The sequence below is a fragment of the Talpa occidentalis genome, unplaced genomic scaffold, assembly GCF_014898055.3.
Source record: "Talpa occidentalis isolate TD23 unplaced genomic scaffold, MPIMG_talOcc4v2.1 talOcc4.9, whole genome shotgun sequence".
Taxonomy (NCBI): Eukaryota; Metazoa; Chordata; class Mammalia; order Eulipotyphla; family Talpidae; genus Talpa; species Talpa occidentalis.
Window position 1 is genome coordinate 112033939 of NW_023605305.1, and position 19403 is coordinate 112053341.

The window sequence follows — 19403 nt, forward strand, 5'->3', positions numbered from 1 at the left end:
AGACCATCCTTCCCCACTTCAGCAGCACCTCTAACATAAATTAGATGAATGTGAGTTTTCATGCACCGTATGAGCACTCTGCACATGTTCTCAAAAGATTTCTATAATAATATTGATTCACAATCAGTCATGACTTAACCACAATTTATTATTGACCATGATTTTTTACAGGAGTGCAGGGTTGGCTTAACATTTGTAATTCAATCTATGTAATTCACTAAGAGAAGAAAGAAGAAAAATACTTGATCAACACAATAAATACAGAAAAGCATTTTTTAAATATTTAACACTTACTCATGATAATATTTCTCAGTTAACTAGCAATAGAGGGAAACTTTCCAAATTTGATAAAGAATATAGTACGCATTGGTGAAATAGTGAATATTTCTCCCCTGAAGTTAGGACTAAGATGAAAATGACAATCATCTCTACATCTACTGACCATTATAGAAAAGATTCCAGCATATGCAATAAGACACAAAAAAGAAATGAAGGTAAAAAGATTGAAACAGAAGTTAAATGGCCTTTACTTGAAGATGATATGACTATATTTGTAGAAAATTCTAAAGTATTTATAAACAAGATTTCTAGAACAAGATCAATACAAAAATGAACTCTTTATATATTCAAATAACAAAAAAAACTAATTTGAAAATTACTGTTTATAGCATGAAAAATCAAATGCCTTGGAATAATTTTTTTAAGATTTATTTATTTATTTATACAAGAACCGGGGTACAGGCCAGATGCGCGGGAGGGTGAGAGGATTCACCAGAGACAAAGCGGGGAACAGAACAGGCAGACTGACAAAATTCACTGCTGAGGGGAGCAGTGGGCAAGACAGGAGAGGTCTGCCGCGCCATGCAGGACCCTCACTGGCTGGCCAGGATCAAACTGGCGCTGCAGAGGCTGTGGACAGCTTCACAGCGCTGTGCTCAACCACCTGCACCACCAGGGGAAGCCCTGCCATGGAATAAATTTAACAAAAAATGTGCAAGAATTCTACACTGAAAATTATGAGACATTGCTGAGATAAATTAACAATGAACTATCTAAATGGAAAGAGATTTCATTTTTATGGATTAAAAATCTCAGTACTATTAAAATAACAAGTTTTTCTAAATTGATCTATAGAGCTGATATGGTGGTGATCAAAAGAATAGAGAGAGAGTGGCAATTTAGCTCCCCAGGAGAATTTGGCATTTCATGGAGACATTCTTTGATTTGTAACCTGAAGTAAGGAGTTGCTGCTGGCATCAGTGGGGAGAGGCTAGGATGCTGATACACATCCTACCATGTGCGTGATATCCCCCGCCCTCATAATACAGAATTATCTGGCCCAAAACCTCAATAGCCTTGAGGTTGAAAAACTCTGATTTAATGAAATCCTAATCCAAATCCCAGATAATACTAGAAATTAACAAACTCATTCTAATAAATGAAAGTACAGGGCCTCCCCGGTGGCACAAGGGGTTAAGTCTAAGCACTGTGAAGCTATCAGCAGCCACTGCAGCATGAGTTCGATCCCCGGCCAGGGAGCTGACCCACATGGCATAGCAGACCTCTCCTGTCTCATCCCCTGCTCCTCTCAGCAGTGCATTTCAGTCAGTCTGCCTGTTCTGTTCCCACTCTGTCACTGCTGAATCCTCTCACCTCCCATATCTCTGGCCTCCACCCCAGCTCTTGTATGCATAAATAAATAAAATAAATGAAAATACAAATTATCCAGAATAGACAAATCAATATTTAAGAAGAAAATATTGGATTAATAGCACTCTCAAGTTCCAGGACATTCTATAAAGCTATAATAATTAAAACAATGCAGACAGGTGCAAGAATAAACAGAGAACCAGCGGAGCATAAGAGTCCAGAAATACATCTGCACATTTATATACATTTGCCTAATTTTCATTGCGGCTGCTACTGCACTGGGGAAATAATGTTCTCTCTAATAAAGGGTGCTGAAGCAAATAGAAAATCGCATGGAAAAAAGATGAATCTTGGCATCTACCTCACATTTTTTTGTAGAAAAGAAAAAAATGAATAAATTGGACATCATTAAAAATTTCTGCTCATCAAAGACATTATTAAGAAAGTAATTATACAAGTCATGGACAGTGGGGGGAATATTCACAAAACATATCTAACAAAGAGCCAGAAGTCACAATCTTTCTATCATAGTATACTTCTTCTAGTTGTCAAATTCTACCACTGTGAGCAAAGATCTGTACGCACAAGGTGAGGACCAGTGGGAGAGAAAATGACGGTAGGTGCTTGCTGTGTCACACGGCCCCTAACAGCACTTTGCTCTAAAAAGGGGAGGTGAGTTTGGACTGAACCCCTTTGCTTTCTTTGCCCCGGTTCCCACAGATCACCATCCAGCCAAGGCTTGCTGATTGAAGGGCTACTCTGTTGCCTTATGATGCTGTTCAAATAGACACAGGAGAGCATGTTCTTGTTATGGTCTCTCATGACTGCAGACAGATGCTGCAAGCGGTTTGTCTTCAGGACATCTTTGTACTGTTTAATAGTCTGTCTGACAGCAGCTATTCGTCCTACCTTGCTGGCAGCAGAAAATATTTGAGGATTCTTCTGTTTTCAATACCCAAGACATGACCGGCCCAATGAAAAAGTGGTGATGTCAGCATGACCTTTATTTCTTAAGTGTAGGCCAAATACCTTCCAGGCCCCATGCTGACAAATGGGGCTGTTGTGTCATAAAAAGCATCAGTATTGAAGCAATACGCAAAGCAGTGTTTCAGGAGTCTGAAGAGTCTGGGCTTGGCTTCAGTACTAAGTCAGGGCTACTGGATCTGCTCAGCATCAGCTCCTGCATAAGGGGCTCCTGTGTTACATGCAGAAATACTTCCCTTGAAACTGTCTTGATTGAGGGAAAGTTTTCAGTGTAATATTCAATTGCAGTAAGCCAGATTTCCCACCTGGCCACAGTAGGCTAAATGGCAACTAAGACAGTTAGTTATCCTTTTACACAAAAGAAATAGTCAACTCTGAGTCCCTATAAGAAGTGAACTGAATTCAGCACGATAGAACTGAGGCAGCCAGCTACTATCTCGTAGGCTCCTCCACTTGGATTTCTTGCTCCCTTTACATGATGTGCCCAGTGGCTCCATCTTGATTATCAGGATGTGAGTCTGGATTTAAACTGCCTAGATTCAAATCCTGACAACGTCGCTCACTGAGTGTGTGATCTCTGGCAGTTAATCTCTCTTTGCCTAACTTTCCTCAATCGCAAATGAGGATTATATCCATTATTCATGGGGTTTGTTGTAAGGATTAAATGAAATATACATGTGGAGGAGACAGAAATCATATATGTGGGTCTCCATCATCATGATGCACAGACCAGATTCATCCTTTCTCCTCCTGAAAAGAAAACCAGATGCCTGCATTTTACTATTTCTTTTTTTTTATTTTTTAATTTTATATATTTTTACATCATTTTTCATTTTTGCACAATGTATGCATTTTCATGTTGGTTATAGTCCCCATACAATTCCTACCCCCCTTGTTTTGATCCTACTCTCTCCCCGCCACCCCATAGTGTGTCTCTGGTTTATAGTTGCTTGTTGATTTTGATTTTTACTTTATTATAATTAGGTTTTCACCCTGCTACCTTCTTTAGGTTTTCTAAATTCCTGCTATGAGTGAGACCATCTGGTATTTTTCTTTTTCTTTCTGGCTTATTCCACTGAGCTTGATCCCTTCCAGCTCCATCCATGTTGCTGAAAATTGCATGTGTTTATCTTTTTTGATTGCTGAGTAATATTCCATGGTGTATATGCACCACATCTTCGTGATCCAGTTATCTATTTGGGGGCATTTGGGTTGTTTCCATAGCTTGCCTACACTCTGGTTTCTCTTCAGGTCACATAAATCTTTTGACTTTTACTCCTGATTCTTAACGCCATAGTGGAGAGAACAGGATCTGGGAATGAGAAGCAGGCATGGGTTTTGCCTCAAAATGGAATCATTGCCTGGGTCCTCAGGCCAAGAGGCTAATTTAGAGAAAGCTACATGTCAAGTTTCAGGAGGAGTCAGGTTATCAAGGCAATGTGGAAGAAATGTTTGGATAAAATTGTCTGAGTGCTCTGCGTTAAATGAGAAGTCAGGATTGTATCATCCAGGAGTTCCAAGTGAAGATATATAAATATATGGGAATAAATGGGAAATGGAGTTGCCAAGGACTCTTATCCTACTACTTTCTACTTGTATTAATGAACCAATTCAATTTGCATGTAGATGTGAGTGCCAATGGCACATTTGAAAAACAAATATTATGGCAGGTAGCAAATAATTAGCTTGGGCATTTGTATTAGTCTGCTTGACTGCCATAACAGAATGCTGTAGACCAGGTAACTTCAAGAGCAGAAATTTATTTTCTCATTGTTTTGGAGGCTGGGAAGTCCCAGGTCATGGTACCTGCTGACTGGCAAAGGGAGGGTTCTTTTCCCAATCTGTAGACTATCAGCTGCTTGCTGTGTCCTCATACAACAAAGAAACAGAGAGAGTTCTCTGCTGTCTCTTCTTAGAAGGGCACTAACACCATCATGAGGGCCCCACCCACATGACCTCATGTCACCCTCATCACCCCCCAAGATCCCATCTCTAGATACCATCACACGGCGGGGGGAAGAGGGTAGACTTCAGCATACGAGTTTGGGGGACCATAATTCAGTCTGCCGCAGAACTGACAGCATGATTAACCAATTCGAACTGTGCTTTGCCCTGTACCAATTCCCTTCATGCCCATTCATGTGGTTCAGGTGGAGTAAGTGATTTGAGTGCCTGTTTGGTATTTTGTGATGCACGTGCACACATTGGGTAGGGTGTGCAACTTAAAAGCAAAACCATTCAACTGAGCCGAGCAGCTTCCCCACCTACCGCTTAGCCACGGTCCAGTTCTTCCATCAGAAACAGGTAATTACGGAAGGAGCAGGAACGGCCACCATGAATAAAGCCTAAAGATGAAAGGGGTGGCTTAAACACGCATGTCGAGCTCTGGCGGGAATACCAAGAACCAGGGCGTCTCCTCCTCCACAGATCATCATTAATGCTGGGTTTGTCTCCGCTGGAGTGAAGGAGCAGTGTTGAGGGCCTGAGGAAAGGGTAGTGAGGAAAGTAAGAGCAAAAGGAGTGATACGAGAGAAGAAACAGAAGACACACTTCTCACAAAAGAGCGAGAGAGCAGGAATAAAAGCTCAGCAACCATGGAAAGAAGAACCCCACATTCCTGCCTCCGCCAGGCCTTTCTCCTGCACCAGGGGCAGCAGGCTCCTCGGTGGGGAGCAGGCCCTCTGTCCTCTGGTCCAAGAGAAGAGTAAGTGCTGCCTGTGTGAGTGAGGGCAGGTCTGTCTGCTTCTGCTCAGAGTGAGGTGGGAGTTCAGTCCTGGGAAGGGGGTGAGAAAGCACACAGGAGGAGCTGAAGAGCAAGGGATTGCAAGATCCTTTGAAGGAGGTGCCCTGGCCCAAACAGAAAGGCAGCCTCAGATCTTCATCAAAGGAGTTACGAGCGCTTCCCTTCTCACTGTTGGGCCACACGGAAACCCTCGCTTAGAACGCCCTAGTCTTCACCCAAGTGCAAGTCAACTTCGAGAAAGGGCCACGGAGGAGAGAAAAGAGGTGTCAAACAGCAGAAGCAAGAAGTGACAGGTGCTTGTGGCAGTGGATGGTGTGACTGCGTCATCACTAGCCAAGTGCCAGGCAAGTGTGTCCTGGAGAACCACATCCCCTTCAGCTTCTGGGCTACTTCCTGTGCTGATCACCAAAAGCCACCCAGATTAGCTCCACTTCCTTTTCTGCTATGCTTTGCCTTCTGGTAAATCAAAGGACAGCTATAGTTAGAGCATGCATGGGCTGTAGGGAGGCCTCTGAGCCGGAAGGAGCATCATGACATTTATGTGGCTCCAAGCATGATGGAATGACTGTCCCCGGGGTGTGGTGACAGGGCCAGCAATCCGGGCCAGGCTAAGATGCTCAGCCTTGTTTGCTGGCAACCTGGACAAAGTCAAAAATGAAGCTTTGCCAAGTGTTCAGTTGGTACAGAGTCAGGATATAGCCCTGATAACTCATATCAGGATAAAACAGGAACAAGACTCACAGAAGCCTAGACAGGTCAGGATGAGGAATCACAACTAACAAGAAGAAATAGAAAATCCAAGCAATTAGATGCACCAGGTAAGGGAAACTTGAGTTCATGTGTGAAAAATGAAAGCATCAGTCTTGGTTGATTGCACACTCAATATAAATGACTAGCATGACATATTTGTTAAAGAAGAGAAAGAATTTTGGGGGGGTTTTATATTGCATTTATAAAGCGGTCATATCCAAAATAAAGGAGGCAATTATCCAACAGTATTGCTCATATTGAATTCTATTCAAGATGCCTCAAATTAAGCAAACGTTCATTCAAAAGTACTGGTAAGGGCTTCTGAAGGGAACAGACATAACTGAAAGGCTTGGAGCAGTTTTGCTGAGAAATGAGGTTACATGTGGTATGTGGAGAGGATGAAATAATCATATTCAAACATGTGAAAGTGACACTGAAAAAAATTAGGTATTTTATGTGTCACTCCACAAGACAAGTACAAGTTTCAGATAGGAAGACAGACTTCTAGTCAATATACATTAGAATTAATTGACATTTTGAGAGGCCCAAATAGACAATACACTGTGACCAGATGTTTCCATGCTGAATCAATTAGGGATGAGGTAGATGGGATTGGGGCGGGGGTTGGGGGGGAACCACCAGATGACATTCGTGTACCTTCCACTCTGTGTTTTAATTTATTTCAGTTAACAGATATGCATGGAATTCTATGTGCTGTGTATATCATGAGCAGTGAGCAAAGCAGAAGGAAGTCCCTGCTGGATGTATTATCCAGGGGAGTCTATTCCATCAACCAGTGAGCAGACAACTTGCTCCAGATTAAATGTTACATATAAAGCACCCAGGATGCCGAGAAAGAGGCACGAGAAAGGGTCTCTGCAGGTAAAGTGTTCAAGGAAAGTCTCCCGGCGGTTGATTCTGAGGCCCAAAGGATAAGAGCCTAGACTTTAAAAGAACACGGAAAAACATCCCAGGCAGACAGTACAGCCTGGACAAAAATCTTCAGGTAAGACAAAGCTGGGCACGGTTAGGAATGGCGAGCAGGTGGGGCGGGGAGAGGTGAACATAGGGTGGCAGGTGAGAGGGAGAAGTAGGCAGATCCAGGTCAGGTGAGGCCCCATCTGAACCAAGATGAGGATTTAAAAACTTTTTTTCTAAGTTCAATAGAAAGTCATTGAAGAGTTTTACAAGAGGAGCGACAGAATCTGACTCATGTTTGAAAGGGTGGGTGAGTTCTGTAAGACCAGGAGTTCTGAAGTCCCCCTGTTGGGCACAGTGCAGGTTTTCTGATCATCCAGAGTCCTCAGGTTTTCTTCACCAGCATATGGCAAGTGCTGGCTGGGGGGCTTGGCAGGCCTCCCAAGCAAGTCTTCACTCTATCTGGGCTCTCTGGCGTTCTCTGCTTCTGCTTCGGCTTCTCCTTCATGCGTCCCCCGTGACGCCGCCCTTAAAAGCACAGTCTTAACTCAGCTGTCCCATCTCTATGCCCACACCCTATTCAGGTGCCCGCCATCAGGCATTTCAGGACATTCATCATCCTGATGGCGGAAGGGCAGAAAAGCCTGACATTTTCTTTACCCTACACCCCTTTACCTCATCCATGGGTTCTTAGAAAGTTTGGCTTTAAGCAAAATGATGTAAAAGGAAACAGGTCTTCGAATCATGTCATTTCATTCAGCACTGGTGGAGATTCTTTTTTCCCAAGTTCATGACAGCACTGAAATGTTAGTTGAGGCTCTGCTATACCCAGAAAACAGAGCGGATCCAGCGTCTAGGTTAACTCAGAAAGGAGATGTTGGGAACTAGCCAACCATTACCTCAGCTCCTAAGACCCTGGTATTTAGGGAGGTTCCAAACAGCAGAGCAAATCTTTGGTGCCCTGGGCAGAGTATTTGTTCTCACTTTGAGAACCTGGAATCCACCCTAGTGCCATAATGCACCTTCCAGAAGAAATGCACCTGGGGGTGGCTCCCAGAGAGCAAATGCATAGCCACAGGAGGGCTGGACACCCAAGATTGCCTGTGATTTGTAAAGAGGCAAGGGTCTCTGAAAACACGGGGCACGTGTTCTTGATTTCTGTGATGTGGAATTACGGTTGAGGATTAGGTTAGAATCAAGCAGATTGAGGGGAAGAGGGAAAAGATCTGGCTATAAATTTTAGAATTAGACACCAAAAATGTGGGAGGAATAAAGAAATACAAGAAAGGATTAATTACAGGAAGGTCAGGCTTTACTGGCTGACCTGAGAGTGAAGTGATTTAAGAGGTGCTGCCGTGGATGTGGAGACGCGGGCCCAGAACAGCCCCATGGCAAACAGTGCAAGAAGGTGGCGTCCTGCATAGAAAATGCGAGAAAGAAAAAGCCCCAATAATCCTACCGTCTTAAAAAGCATTAGTGTTATTTGGTGCATTTTTTTCCTGGAATGTTTTTCTACCTATCTGCTTTTAGTGTCTTTATTGGATTCTTTAAATCGTAAGAGTAACACATGCGAGTTGTGGAAAATAAAACCTGCCTCTGTCTCCCAACCCAACCTCTCAGAGGTATAGAAATGGAACCACAGAGTCTTAAAAGCTAGTAGTTTGTTGTGGTTAAAATATTTTTCACATGACTATAATCATAGTATAGATGCACTTTTATTACTTAAAAGTATACAAACCATTACTATTTCTTTGATCTCCTCGGATTAATAACTATTTTTATTTAAGTTTTAGTTTAAGTTCCATATAAACTTTTAAAGGAAAAAGCCTTTCAAGATCATTTAAGTGGACAAAGATGAAGGCTAATAAGTACTTGAAAAGTTGCTGACATCAGTAGTCATTATGAAATACAAATTAAAACCAAAATGAGATACACTTCACAATTACAGGAAGGACTATAATAATAATTTTTTAAAAAGACAGAAAACAGCAAGTGTTGATAAGGTTGTGGGGACCTGAGACCCTTCATACATTGCTGTAGGAATGTGAAATAGTACAGTTGCTTTAGAAAACAATTTTGCATTTTCTTCAAAAGTTAAGCATAATTCAATCAACACCATCAGCAATTCCATCCATCGGCATCTACCTAAGAGGAATGGAAACAAATATCCACATAGAGACTTATATTCCTAAAAGAGACTTTATTCCTAATAACCCCAATGGGAAAACAATCCAATATCTGTCAACCGTTGCATGAACACAATGGAATCCTATTTAGCAGTAAAAAGGAGTGAATTCCTGGTGTAATGCTGGAGGAACCTGCAAAGTCTAGGTGAAAGGAGACAAGGCAGCAGACTATATTTTGTGGGACTTCATTTGTATGAAATGTCTCCAAAGGCAAATTTAGAAAGACAGAAAGCAGATCACGGTTGCCTCGGTACTGGGAGGATAGTCAGGGATGGATTACCTAGGAGGCCTTGATGCCCCAGCCAGATAAGACACTGGCAAGCAGCAAAGGTAAAGGGCCTCACACTGTGGGGCTGAAGCTAAAGAGCCTCACACCGTGGGGCTGAAGGTTCCTTGTGCCTCACACTGTGGGGCTGAAGATCTAACATTCCTTCATTTTTTGTTCTTGGTCATAAAAAGAAAAAAATTTATCAGAAAAGTACATTAGACAATAAATTATATGTATCAGTAGACTGCAAGCAATTGGCATGGAAAATTACCTGTTTAAATATTAGTTATTAAACAATTTGGCCCACTTGACAATGGAAGATGATTTATTGTACATATCTGACAAGCAAACCAGCACAACTAGTATAGTAAGTCCTTCTTTTGCTTTTTTAGAAGTTCCTTTTATTTAGAAGTTTCTTAGGAAAGTTTTTAAATGAAGTTGACTGTATTAAGAAGTTTGTAGGTAAAAAAAGTTCTGATAGCTGAGCAGCAGCTGGTCTCCGGCTGAAGGCCATGTGAATAAAATAGTCTTTTGATGCTGAGGCTTTAGCTGATAGGGATGCACTGGCGGCTCTCCACTGTCTTAGATAATTGTCTAGCTAAAAAAATAAGTTTTAGTGTTAGGTCTGGTTTTTTATCTATTAACCTTGAAGGCTACCGTCTAGCTGGGACCCATAGGAGCCAGTAGTCCATGGGAATAAAATACACTAATTGTTTCTGCTTTACACATGACAATGTATTTTTTTTTCTCTGCTTACTAAAAATGAATAAATAAAGACCTGCTGAGTCTCTCGGCAGAAGATACTAGCACCTCACCAAGTGTCAGTGTCTCCGCATTCTACCTCGTCCCCTTCCCCTCAGCCCTTTCGTTTTCGCCGACGCCGTCTCATCCTTTCAGGAACCCCTGACACGACATTTTGCCAGAGGCTGGTCCCCGGCAGTTGGACGGAAGTTTTGGGGGTGATTGAAATGTTCTAAAACAGGATTGTGGTGATGGCCGCACGATTTTATAAATTTTACCAGGAAACACTGAATTGTACACTAACCTAAAAAAGGAGACGAGGAAGCTGTGCTTTGAACCATTTTAGGACTAGTATTTTAAGGTCAGTGAAATATGAAACCTAATGCTACAAAATATTGGTGCAACAAAAGAATTTGTAAAGTCTCTTGGTTTTTCAAATTATAACCAGATTTGTCCTTACTATCGAATCATTCTATGCCTATGTCATAGGGCAAGTTTAAAATGATCATATATTTGCAAGCACGCAATCAAAGGCAATGGCATTACCATTCCAGTTAAACAAACAAACAAAAGGAAGCCGCAGGAGAGGCGGGACCTTCTGTTTGGTTTCTATGTTAACATGCTGCTACCTAGTGATCGTTTATAAAATGGCAGTACTTGATTCCATGTATTTATTTTTTTTAATCCTGGATTTGTTGGGGCACGTCTATATACCACAAATATACGAATGTTTGGCTGTGTGTAGGTTACATATGTGAATGAATCACTGCATCATTTATGCTTCATAAAAAGACCGTAGGGTCAAGAATTGGATTGGGAGTCTTTAAAATAAATTTCCATTCCTGATGTGCTGGTGTCAGTTTTGTGACTTTGAGCCAGGACATGATTAATGTATGGACACCTACCCGTTCCAGAGCTCAAGGAGAAGATCTGTAAGATAGGGTTTGAGATGTAGCTTTGGGACAAGCTTGGTAGCTAATCAAAACTTTGGTATCACACATTTTAAAATAGGGATAAAAGAACACCCACTGCTGGGCCTCCCCAGTGGCGCAGCGATTGAGCGTTGGGTTGCAAAGCTGCCCGCAGCCTCTGTAGCGCCGGTTCGATCCCCGGCCACTGGCGAGGGTCCCACATGGCGCGCAGACCTCTCCTGCCGCCCGCTGCTCCCCTCAGCAGTGTACTTCGGTCCGTCTGCCTGCTCTGCTCCCCGCTCTGGCTCTGGTGAATTCTCTCACCCTCTCACGCTTCTGATTGTACCCAGTGCTTGTATAAATAAATAAATAAAGGTAAGGTAATACTGCCAAGGTAATCATGAGAATTAAATGTGAGAATGCTTGTAAAAGCACTTGTCTCAGACTACAACTCAAAACAAGTGGGCAAAATCCTTTCTTTACCATTTAAAATTAGTTACTTCTCCCTACCCCATCCCCAAGCAATGAGCAACAATCCAGAAGAATATAACTTCAGGCAACTTATCCTCAGTACTTTATCTTAGAGCTGTCTAGCATGTCAACACAGGTCAGCCAACACCATATTGACCGGAGAAGATATAATTCTTTCATTTCCCCTAGAATTAAAATTAGTGTTTGTACCACTCCAGATTTTAGTCTACAAGTTAAAGAACCAGTGTGCTTAAGGATTAATGTCATGTGTCAAAAAACTACAGAATTTCTATTATTTACTCCTTCACCATTAATTTCCTTAGGGTGTCAAACTATCTGATACATTTGCTGTTTTGTACAATGTTATGCATTGTGGGTTTGCTATTGTTGTTGGTTGTCAATAGCTTTGCTTATTTATTTTTTAAGGTTTATTTATTTATGCATACAAGAACTGGGGTACAGGTCAGAGGTGTGGGGGGTGAGAGGATCCACCAGAGACAGAGTGGGGTACAGAGCAGAGAGATCGACTGAAATACATTGCTGAGGGGAGCAGTGGGAGAGTCAGGAGAGGTCTGCTTCACCACGTGGGACCCTCGCCAGCCGGCCAGGATCGAACCGGCGCTGCAGAGGCTGCAGATAGTTTCACAGTGCTGTGCTTAACCCCTTGTGCCACCAGGGAGGTCCTGTCAATAGCTTTATTGAGGGACAATTTAGATACCACAGAATTCGCCTTTCTAAAGTGTACAGTTCTGAGTCTTAGTAAATCTGTAGTGTTGTGCAGTCATTATTACAATCTAGTTTTAGAGCAATTCTGTCATACACATAGCAATTGCCTAGCCCCATAATGAAAGGATTTATTGCATTATCCTATGAATTTAAACCACTGGCTCTAGGATCTAGCCTAGGCATTAATTTTGTTTTTTTTTTTTTTTTTTTTTTTTTTTATAGAGGCATGCTTTATTTATTTATTTTGTTTGTTTGTTTGTTTGTTTGTTTGTTTGTTTATATATGCACTGGGTACAGTCAGAAGCGCGGGAGGGTGAGAGAATTCACCAGAGCTAGAGCGGGGAGCAGAACAGGCAGAAGGACCGAAGTACACTGCTGAGGGGAGCAGCGGGCGGCAGGAGAGGTCTGCGCGCCATGTGGGACCCTCCTCTGGTGGCCGGGGAGCAGCCGGGGATCGAACCAGCACTGCAGAGGCTGCGGGCAGCTTCGCAACCCAACGCTCAACCGCTGCGCCACCGGGGAGGCCCCTAGGCATTAATTTTGAATAAATGAAGCTTTAAAGAAAAATCAATATACATACACTAATGTTTGTGTACATATGGAAGTGTATATATAGTTTATTATAGTTTATGCTGATATTCTGGCATCCTTTTATCCAAACTCCTATAAATATGATCAGGTGGGATTAACTGTCCATAGCCTAAACATTTTCATCTTATATACACCAAATTTATGAATGATTCTTCCTTTCTGTGATCTGGCTGTGCAAGCTTTTCATAGAGTTGGACCAGGGATACTGGTTTGGGTACTTGCAAAGGAAGAACTTCCTTAATGGAAAACATAGGAGATTCTGATTTTGTCTTATTTGTTTCAATATATTATTCAAGAATTGCTATGCCCCTCTTCCTGTAAATCCAGTATTTATGGCCTACTCTCAACACAGCAGCTATTAAATATCTGCATAAAAATCACTTAATATAAGCATTACAATCTGGGACTATTGAAAATGCCTCCTCCTATTTGTTTTTTGCTAATTTTATCTCAAAGTTGACCCATGGTGTTTCAGAGGGGTAATTTTTATGTTTAAACTAATTCTACTTTTACATCTTTAACACTTCAGTTTACCAATAACTCCACTCATCTTGACATATAAACACTACTTGATATTGTTATTTAAATGTTCAATGTGTGCTGGTTCAGCTTCCTCCAAATACGAAGTTCCTTATGGTTAGAATAGTTGTTTTGTGCATGTTTGTGCATAAATAAATGTTCTCAAGCACATACTCCACATTGGGCACAAAAAAAGCTGTTTACCAAGTTGTTTTTATTTATTTTTTAAAAAGATTTATTTATTTATGGATACAAGGACTGGGGTACAGGCTGGAGGTGTCGAGGGGTGGAGGAGAGGATTCACCAGAGACAGAATGGGGAGCAGAACAGGTGGATTGACTGAAATCCACTGCTGAGGGAGACAGGAGAGGTCACCAGGTGGGTCAGCTCCCTGGCCAGGGATCACTGGTGCTGCAGTGGCTACAGAGAGCTTCATAGTGCTGAGACTTAACCCCTTGTGCCACAAAGAAGGCCCCCAATTTTTAAATAAATGATACTTCAAGTTTGTCTCCCTGCTGGTCACCAGGGCGTTTACATTTACCATATGGCCCAGGTTTCCTGGACATTGTGCTGTTCTGCCCTAATGTCCCAATAAGTACAGGTGCACATGCTGTCCCCTATGTCTGAACATCTGGTCCTCAATAGCTGTGATAGGAAGTCATTTCTATTTCACTAAGTCTCTGATTTCTATTTCTTTTATTAACTTGATTGCGCTTTCAGCATCCCCTTTCTCTTAATTAACTCCACATTCAATTTTCACTATTACAAAAGCATCCTGGTAGAAAAAGTCTGACTATACAAAACAAAATAAAGTCCCTGTTCACTAAAGGTAATCTCCTTCCCCCGTGTGGTATCCATCTCCACATGCACAGCTCGGGACACCACACTGAGTGCCTGGAGAACTTTCTGTGCACAAAGGGGTGGCTGAGAGGTGCCTTGGGCGCCTGTCCACTGGTCGCCCACTTACTCACGACCTTGAGTGACTCAAACTTCTGAGTCTCGGGGTCGTCATAAAATGCTGCCCATCTATGGGTCTCCCTGGTGGCGCAATGGGTTAAGCACCACACTATGAAGCTATCCACAGCCTCTGCAGCATGAGTTCGATCCCTGGCTAGGGAGCTACCCACATGGCGCAGCAGACCTCTCCTGTCTTGCCTGCTGCGCCCCTCAGCAGTGTATTCTGTCAGTCTGCCTGCTCTGTTCCCCACTCTTGTCTCTAGTGAATCCTCTCACCCTCTGCACTCTGACCTATACCTCAGTTCTTGTATGCATAAATAAATAAAAATAACACAGAGACAGAAGATGAATGAATGAATCTGGCAAATGTTAATGATTAGAGACCATTGGTGTAGAGATTTCTAGCATTTCTAACATTCTTCATATGGCCCCTCTCCAATAACCTGTAAGTGTAAATCTTTCTATGCCTTTCCTCTGTATTTTCTTCTGCAAAGTACACAAGAATGAGGGGCCTCCCTGGTGGCGCAAGGGGTTAAGCACCGCACAATGAAGCAATCCACAGCCTCTGCAGCACGAGTTCGGTCCCCGGCCGGCCAGGGAGCAACCCACATGGTGCAACAGACCTCTCCTGACTTCTGGCTGCTCCCCTCAGCAGTGTTTTTCAGTGTCTGCCTGTTCTGTTCCCCGCTCTGTCACTGGTGAATTCTCTCACACACACACACACACCCCTCCCCGCATCTCTGGCCTGTACCCCAGCTCTTGTATGCATAAATAAATAAATGTTTAAAAAAAAATGCTGCCCATCTCAACAGGTTGAGAGCCAAGCAGCGAAGTCTACAAGCCACGCTAATTGAAGGTTTCCTAGTGCTGGGGAGTCTGTGGGCTAGCAATCCTGCTGGCTACTCCGCTTAGGGCCGCTGGACAGGACGCCCTCCCCAGCTCAGGGCCAACGCCCAGACCCGAAGCCCAAGCCTAGAGCCCAGGCGTGGGGCCTAGAACTTGGGGGTGGAGCTAGAGCCTGGGGGTGGAGCTTAGACCCCAGGGGTGGTACCTATAGCCCAGGGGTGGATCCTGGAGCCCAGGGGTGGAGCCTAGAGCACAGGGGTGGGGCCCAGACCCCAGAGCAAAGGGGTGGACCCTAGAGCCCGGGGGTGGAGCCTAGAGCCAGGGATGGGGCCTAGAGCACAGGGGTGGAGCTTAGAGCCAGGGGTGGGGCCTAGAGCACAGGGGTGGGACCTAGAGCCAGGGGTGGGGCCTAGAGCAAAGGGGTGGAGCCCAGAGCTCAGGGGTGGAGCCTAGAGCACAGGGGTGGGGCCTAGAGCCCGGGGGGTGCAGCCTGGACCCCAGGGATGCAGCCCCTGGAGTACGAGCCCGGAGGCGGAGCCCGGCGCCCGGTGGGGAGAGGACCGAGAAGCCCCAGGGGGCGTCCTCGGCCGAGCTCCCGCCCTCGGCTGTCGCGCACGACTCCCCGGGCCCTGCCGGTGACCCCCAGAGCCCGACGCCTCCGTCCCGCGAACTCCTCTTCCGACCCGCAACCCAAGGGCCTCCCGCCCCGGAAGTCCCGCCTCCAAACCCCTCTTTCCCGCCTCAGCCCCGCCCCGCCCGCCGGAAGTCCGGCCAGATCCCCACGCCCTCTCTCGCGCTGTCCATTTGATTTCGGCGCGCGGCAAACGGAGGGTGGCTCTGATTGGTTGGAGGTGGGCGCGCTCCCTGTGCCATTGGCTGAGAGGACCAGCCAGGCGGTGCATTTCGGGGGCGGGGCTTACGACTTCGGAAGCTGGATGATGATTGGTTTCTCGACGAGGGGGCGGAGTCAAACGCCGAAGCAGGGGCGGGGCTTGGCGGAGCAGGCGGCGGAAGCGTGATGGAGGCTGTCAGCTGCCCGCAGCACGGTGAGGGCCGCCGCCTGGGGTCCCGGGGGTCCCCGGGGGTGCGTTCATGGCGCGTGGCGTGATCTTGTCGCCCTTTTCTCCTCAGGGACCTTGTGCTTTCTGAAGACGGGCGTCCGCAGTGGCCCGAATAAAGGAAAGAGCTTCTATATCTGCCGGGCGGACGCGTGCGACTTCGTGAGGGCCGCCGAGTAGGTCTCGCGGGGCGCGGCCCCCCGGGGCAGCCTCGGGGACTGGGGGGCGGGGTCCCCTGCCCGCGGGGCCAGCGTCCTCGAGGTGGCTGGTCCTCCCGGAACAGTGTTGGGGTGTTGGGGCGACTCTGATCTCCTGTTGCCTGTGGAGCCCAGGGTGGTCACTCCCCTGTCCGGCCACCCTCCCGTTCTGGGCCGCTGGTCCCTTCCCCTGGAAATGGAGGAGCAGCTGCTTCTGAACCCCCTGGGCCTTTCCCACGTGGGGTTTGAGGTCCCCAGTCCGTCCCGGACCACACTCCTTTCTGCTGACATGTCACCCCGTCCTTTAGGAAGTGAGGGCTTACAGGCCTTGGGGAGTAATCGGTCCCTGTTTTGCACTAGTTTTAGGCTTAATCTGTTATAGGACTGCCTTTTCCCCCTAACAAACCCCCAAATTGTTGGGGGTTCAGACACTCTGGTAGATTACCAGCCCCTCCAAAAAATAACGTTTTAAATGGTGAGATTGAGAACCCAAAGAAACAAGTCCCTTTGGGATCAGTGCTGCAAGTAATGGATGTGATTCCGCTTGCTGATTTCTCAACATTGAAAGCTGAGACCCAGAAATTATCATCTTCTTTAGAGTGAGAAAAGTTAATACTACTTCTCAAAAAGTGGTACTGTTTCCCCTGGTGTCCACAGTCTCTTAAGTGAATTTTATAACTATCACATCATTGACCACTCTTCCTGGTCTCTACTGAACTTGGTGCAGAAAAGTTCTTTTCTTCCATATTATGTTAGACACATACTGGATTAATACTAGAAAATAATGGGGTTTTTTCAACACAGATATTAGCTTTTCATGTTTCCTTTTCATGATTATATTGTGCTTTAATTAAGTGAAAGATTTTTTAGATTTAGGAAATAAAGTTTTAAAACAAATACTTTCTTAGCCCACTGAGAACTTTTTTTTTTTTTTAAGGAAATTAGTGGGATCCAGTTTAATTAAATCCAAAATGACTTTGAGTAAGCAGTGTCAACCTTAAGGTGGAAGGGACCAATCAAAAAACTCGAGCTATCAACATTTCATGTCGGGATTTACTATTAATTTCTTGCTGTGGTCAACCAATGGGAAGTTCTCAGCTATTAAGAAAGACTCAGAGTCTAAATGAATTTGCAACAGCGTGGGGAGAATGCCATCGAGAGCAGCTCTGCCTTTCACTCTCCCAACCCAAGATTTTATTAAAGATATGAACAAGGAACAAGAAAAAATGTGCAATTGTGTTTATGCTACAAATTAGTAAGTTACTGCTGGAACAAGTTTTTTTAGTTAGTAGGGAACCTGTGAACAAGTCATTTCGTCCTTAGAGAACAGGAGTCAATTCTGGGAAGAAGTTCTGTTTGCTGAACTTCTAACCTCTGGGGGAACTCCTTATGCAGAGTGAACAGGTACTCCCTTTAGGGCGGCAGGCTGCCAACAATTTCTGATTTCTATACTGAGCTTCTTGGGCTCAGTATCTAGCTCAAGTTTCATTAAACATGAAAGCACTTTCAGATTTGTAGAAATTAATGGCAGCATAAGACTTGGTTTTACATTAAGGAAACATGCCCTTTTATAGAGTGCTGTTTATACAAATGTATTGCTATACAAATGAGTACAGTAATTGTTTGCTTTAAGATAGTTACTTGATAAACTAATACGGACAATGTCTGATCAAATATAAGCAAATAGAAAGCAATAATATAAGCAAAAAGAAAGAAAAAGGTGCCATAGTTTCTAGTAGAACACTAGAGCTTCATTCAATCCTATTTATTCTGAAATATTATATGTAAATACTTTAATAATGAGAAGTTGGAAGGGTTCAAAACGTACCAGCCATAAAGTAGCTGTGTAAATGACACCGACAGCTCACAGGTTATTGAAGGAAAATGATAATGGAGGAAATTCACAGACAGCCTTAGATACTTCTGTCTTCCCTGGGGCTATGACAATATAGAGTTCATGTAGCACAGTATAGTTTTAAACTTTGAGTCATCAGGAAAAAGATAAATTTATTGTCTTAATTTGGGAGTGGGAAAGATGGAACTGGACTCTTTCCCTGGAGGAATACACATAGGCATAAAAATTTGTGGGATTTACACAGCCAGCGGAGGGAATGCCAAACTCACAGTTAAAGCCTAAAGTTTGGATTTTATAGCATTTTGATGTCTGCCTCCTCAAACAAATGTTTGGTGTTTTTTTTTTCCTCTAGCATTCCTGTTTCTCATTGTTTACTGCATGAGAACTCTGTGGTAGAACTTCAAGGTCTGCTTGCACTGCAGGGCGAGAAAGAACAAAGGTAAGTATCCAAAAGGAACACTTCGTGTTGTTATTTTTTGCCCCAGAAAGGTTTCAGACAGGAATATTTTCCCAGAATTGTGTGTTCTTTAAAACCATAATTAAAATCAAACAGTATTTCTGTGTGGATTGAGTATCTTCTGGGCTGTACTGTCTGCTGGTCTGTCACTCCATAACTGGTGAGCAACTAGTTTATCTCAGAAGCTTGACCTGTGGTTAATTTCAGGATAAACCACAACTTCATCCCTCTCAAGTTCTCAAGGAGCCAATAACATAAGCCCACCAACAGTAATTAATTTGTACTAACTTGTCAATTTTCTTATTCCAGTAATGGAACAAGGTAACACGTAAAGATGTCTAACATGTTACATACTCAGTACATGTTAGTTTCCTTTTACTTTTATGGGGACTCAGAGGCAGGGCGAGGAGGTCCATATAGATGGCTGATGATATTTGTCATTAGTATGGAGAGATAAGTTGGTATTTGCTTAGAATAAGAAAGGGGTTGTATTTATCACAGATGTAATCAATGCAGATTAATACCCTACGTTAGGATACAAAGGTTTGACACAACGGAATTGTAGGTGTTGGGCA

General features: G+C 43.9%; 1 protein-coding gene across 2 annotated transcripts in view; it reads left to right on the top strand.

Moving 5' to 3' along the window:
* The first annotated feature begins 16256 nt into the window (after nucleotides 1–16256).
* Nucleotides 16257–19403, top strand: part of TTF2 (transcription termination factor 2) — a 31283-nt gene continuing 28136 nt past the window's right edge. For both annotated transcript variants that reach the window (XM_037501097.2, XM_037501098.2), the window contains exons 1-3: nucleotides 16257–16307; nucleotides 16393–16495; nucleotides 18724–18810. In XM_037501097.2, coding sequence (XP_037356994.1) covers nucleotides 16280–16307; nucleotides 16393–16495; nucleotides 18724–18810 — 218 coding nt within the window. In that variant the 5' untranslated portion in view covers nucleotides 16257–16279. The remainder of the gene's footprint in view (nucleotides 16308–16392; nucleotides 16496–18723; nucleotides 18811–19403) is intronic.